Here is a 2,500-nt window from a genome sequence, read left to right on the forward strand (position 1 = left end):
ACCACCATCCCCATCCCCAACCCTATCGCCCATCTCCCACCACCATCCCCATCCCCCATCTCCCTCCACCATCCCCATCCCCATCCCCATCCCCATCCCCAACCCTCATCTCCCACCACCATCCCCATCCCCAACCCTATCGCCCATCTCCCACCACCATCCCCATCCCCCATCTCCCTCCACCATCTCCATCCCCATCCCCAACCCTCATCTCCCACCACCATCCCCATCCCCATACCCAACCCTCTTCGCCCTCCATCCCCATCCCCACCCCTAATCTCCCCCAACCCTATCCCCCATCTCCCATCTCCCACCACCATCCCCATCCCCATTTCTTCTCTCGTTCGTTCGTTCATCCGTTCGACACCCGCTACAATCACGTCCGCATGTTGCATCATTATCTTGTGGTGTTTAAAGATGCTGGTAGAACTCTTTCAACCTCTTTAGTGTTTTTATTATCCTTTTCCGGGTAGATTTGGTCTACTGGAAAATGTGTTTTAGAATGTTATATTCTATTAAATTAAGTTTGATTTTTAAATTTCGCTGTTAGCCATCCTCCCTTCCTCCCCCACAAAATAAAATAAAATGAAATAAAATAAAACAAGAAAAGCTTTTTTTTCTTCTACTCACCTGTATGAACAACACTACAGGTACCCATTGGAAGGAAACTTTCACAGTCTCCTCATCATCATGATCTTCAGGGTTTCCGATACCTGGATGTGCAATATCTATTCCAAAATCTAGGATGGAGAAAGGCGGTCTTAATACATCTTAATTCAAAAATACAAATACAAAAAAAAAAAAGAATAGTAAATATGTAGATCAATAGCATACCTCCGTCAGGGGAACGGGTCTTGAGACGGTTGAACACGTTCTGGGTCCAACAGTAATCCTCTAACGACTTCCAGCCGGATTCGTGTGCCTCCGCTACATCTAGAGAGAAAAACGGGAAATGTATATATATATATATATATATATATATATATATATAATATATATATATATATATATTATATATATATATATCGTAGCAGCAGCTGAACAGTGTGGACGTGCTGAACTGTTGCTCTGAGAACTCCTTAATTTCTCATCCCCGCCTGCCACGAGGCTGGGGGGAAATGAACAGAGCACTGAATGATCTAGAAAAAAAATAGGAAAGACAAAATAAAAAACACATTAGAACAAAAAAAACAACTGGAAGGAAAAGAAGTGGCATCAAGGAGAGAGGGGAGGTCAAAACGCTGGGTCAGCGGTTCAGCGTGGCCCAGCTGCTTCCAAGGTGACCTTGACCAGACTTAAATAACTCTAAGGGTTTAAACACTACATGTTTAAACCAAGGAGAAGTAAAAGAAACTCTAAAACTGAAAATTGTTAAGTAATATTAATGCTTACCTAACAGGCATCAATAATGAACTAAAATTAGATAATCAAGAAAATATACAGAAAGACTGCAGCTGGTGCAAAGACATCAATACTAAAAGTAATTCTAGTCTTGAAACTGAACTGGAAAAAAATTCAAAGTCATGACGATATATCAGAAGCCAGTTTTTTTTAAAGAACTAATTAGAATTGAGGAAAATAGGGACACAATGGCAGAAAATGTATATGCACCCGTATCAGACAATCTGCAAAAAGAGGAAATGAGCCATATCGGTGACCAAAAAATCAGCACACCCAAAAAGTGTGAAGGGGCATGCCCACTAGAAAACATAATTCAGAAAATGTATGAAGAATTAAAGTACTTCAAGATTCAATGTTTGAGGGGGATACAAATATTGAAAGATTAAATTCATGAATTAAAACAAGAGCAAAAAGAAAAACCTAAAGAAAAAAAGGTAGTCCAGGCTGCTGAATTGGAAACAGAAAAGACTGTACAAGACACTAAAAATGTTAAAGTAAAGCCAAAGAAGAAACAAGAAAATCCAAAGGGTGAGCCAAGTAAAGTAAATCAGGAAGAAGAAAAAAAGCCTTTTTTCTGAAAAAATAAGGCAAAAATCGGATAAACTGGCCAAGACAATGATATTTCAGACACCGAACAACCAAAAAACGACGAGGCTGACTGGAAGGTTGTAAGCGACAAAAAGAAGCAACCAAAACCAAAACAACCTACAAAAGGAAATTCAGAGAAGAAAATTGAAGATGCATTCAGAGCAAATAGACTCTTTATATACAATCTAGAAGAAAAATGAGAAAATGAACCTGAAATCAGGAAAACAAATGATATGAAAATGATTAATATCATAACAAAATTGAACCTCAGTGAAATTATCAAAGTTGAGAGTGCCTTTAGAGAAGGCACATATTTAAAGGAGGCTTTGAGACCAAGGCCAATTAAGGTCAAATTAGAAAATGAAAAACAGAAATGGAAACTGATTGGAAAGAATATGAAACTAAACTAAAGCATGGATATCACCGGACTTGAGCTATGAAAAAAGGCAAAGTAAAAAAACTTTGATAAATAAACTAAGAGAAAACAGAGTAAAAGACGGAGCAGGAAAAC

At 38.7% G+C, this 2,500-nt stretch overlaps 1 protein-coding gene across 1 annotated transcript in view; it reads right to left on the reverse strand.

The window, feature by feature from the left end:
- Positions 1 to 2,500, reverse strand: part of LOC122257988 (innexin inx2) — an 11,301-nt gene that overhangs the window by 1,735 nt on the left and 7,066 nt on the right. The window contains exons 3-4 of the mRNA XM_086554370.1: positions 835 to 901; positions 631 to 740 (exon numbers count right to left, since the gene is read on the reverse strand). Of these exons, the coding sequence (XP_086410496.1) occupies positions 631 to 740; positions 835 to 901 (177 nt within the window). The remainder of the gene's footprint in view (positions 1 to 630; positions 741 to 834; positions 902 to 2,500) is intronic.

The sequence above is a fragment of the Penaeus japonicus genome, unplaced genomic scaffold (genome assembly GCF_977035675.1).
Source record: "Penaeus japonicus unplaced genomic scaffold, GWHDUDI00000001_assembly GWHDUDI00000029, whole genome shotgun sequence".
NCBI classification, from domain to species: Eukaryota; Metazoa; Arthropoda; class Malacostraca; order Decapoda; family Penaeidae; genus Penaeus; species Penaeus japonicus.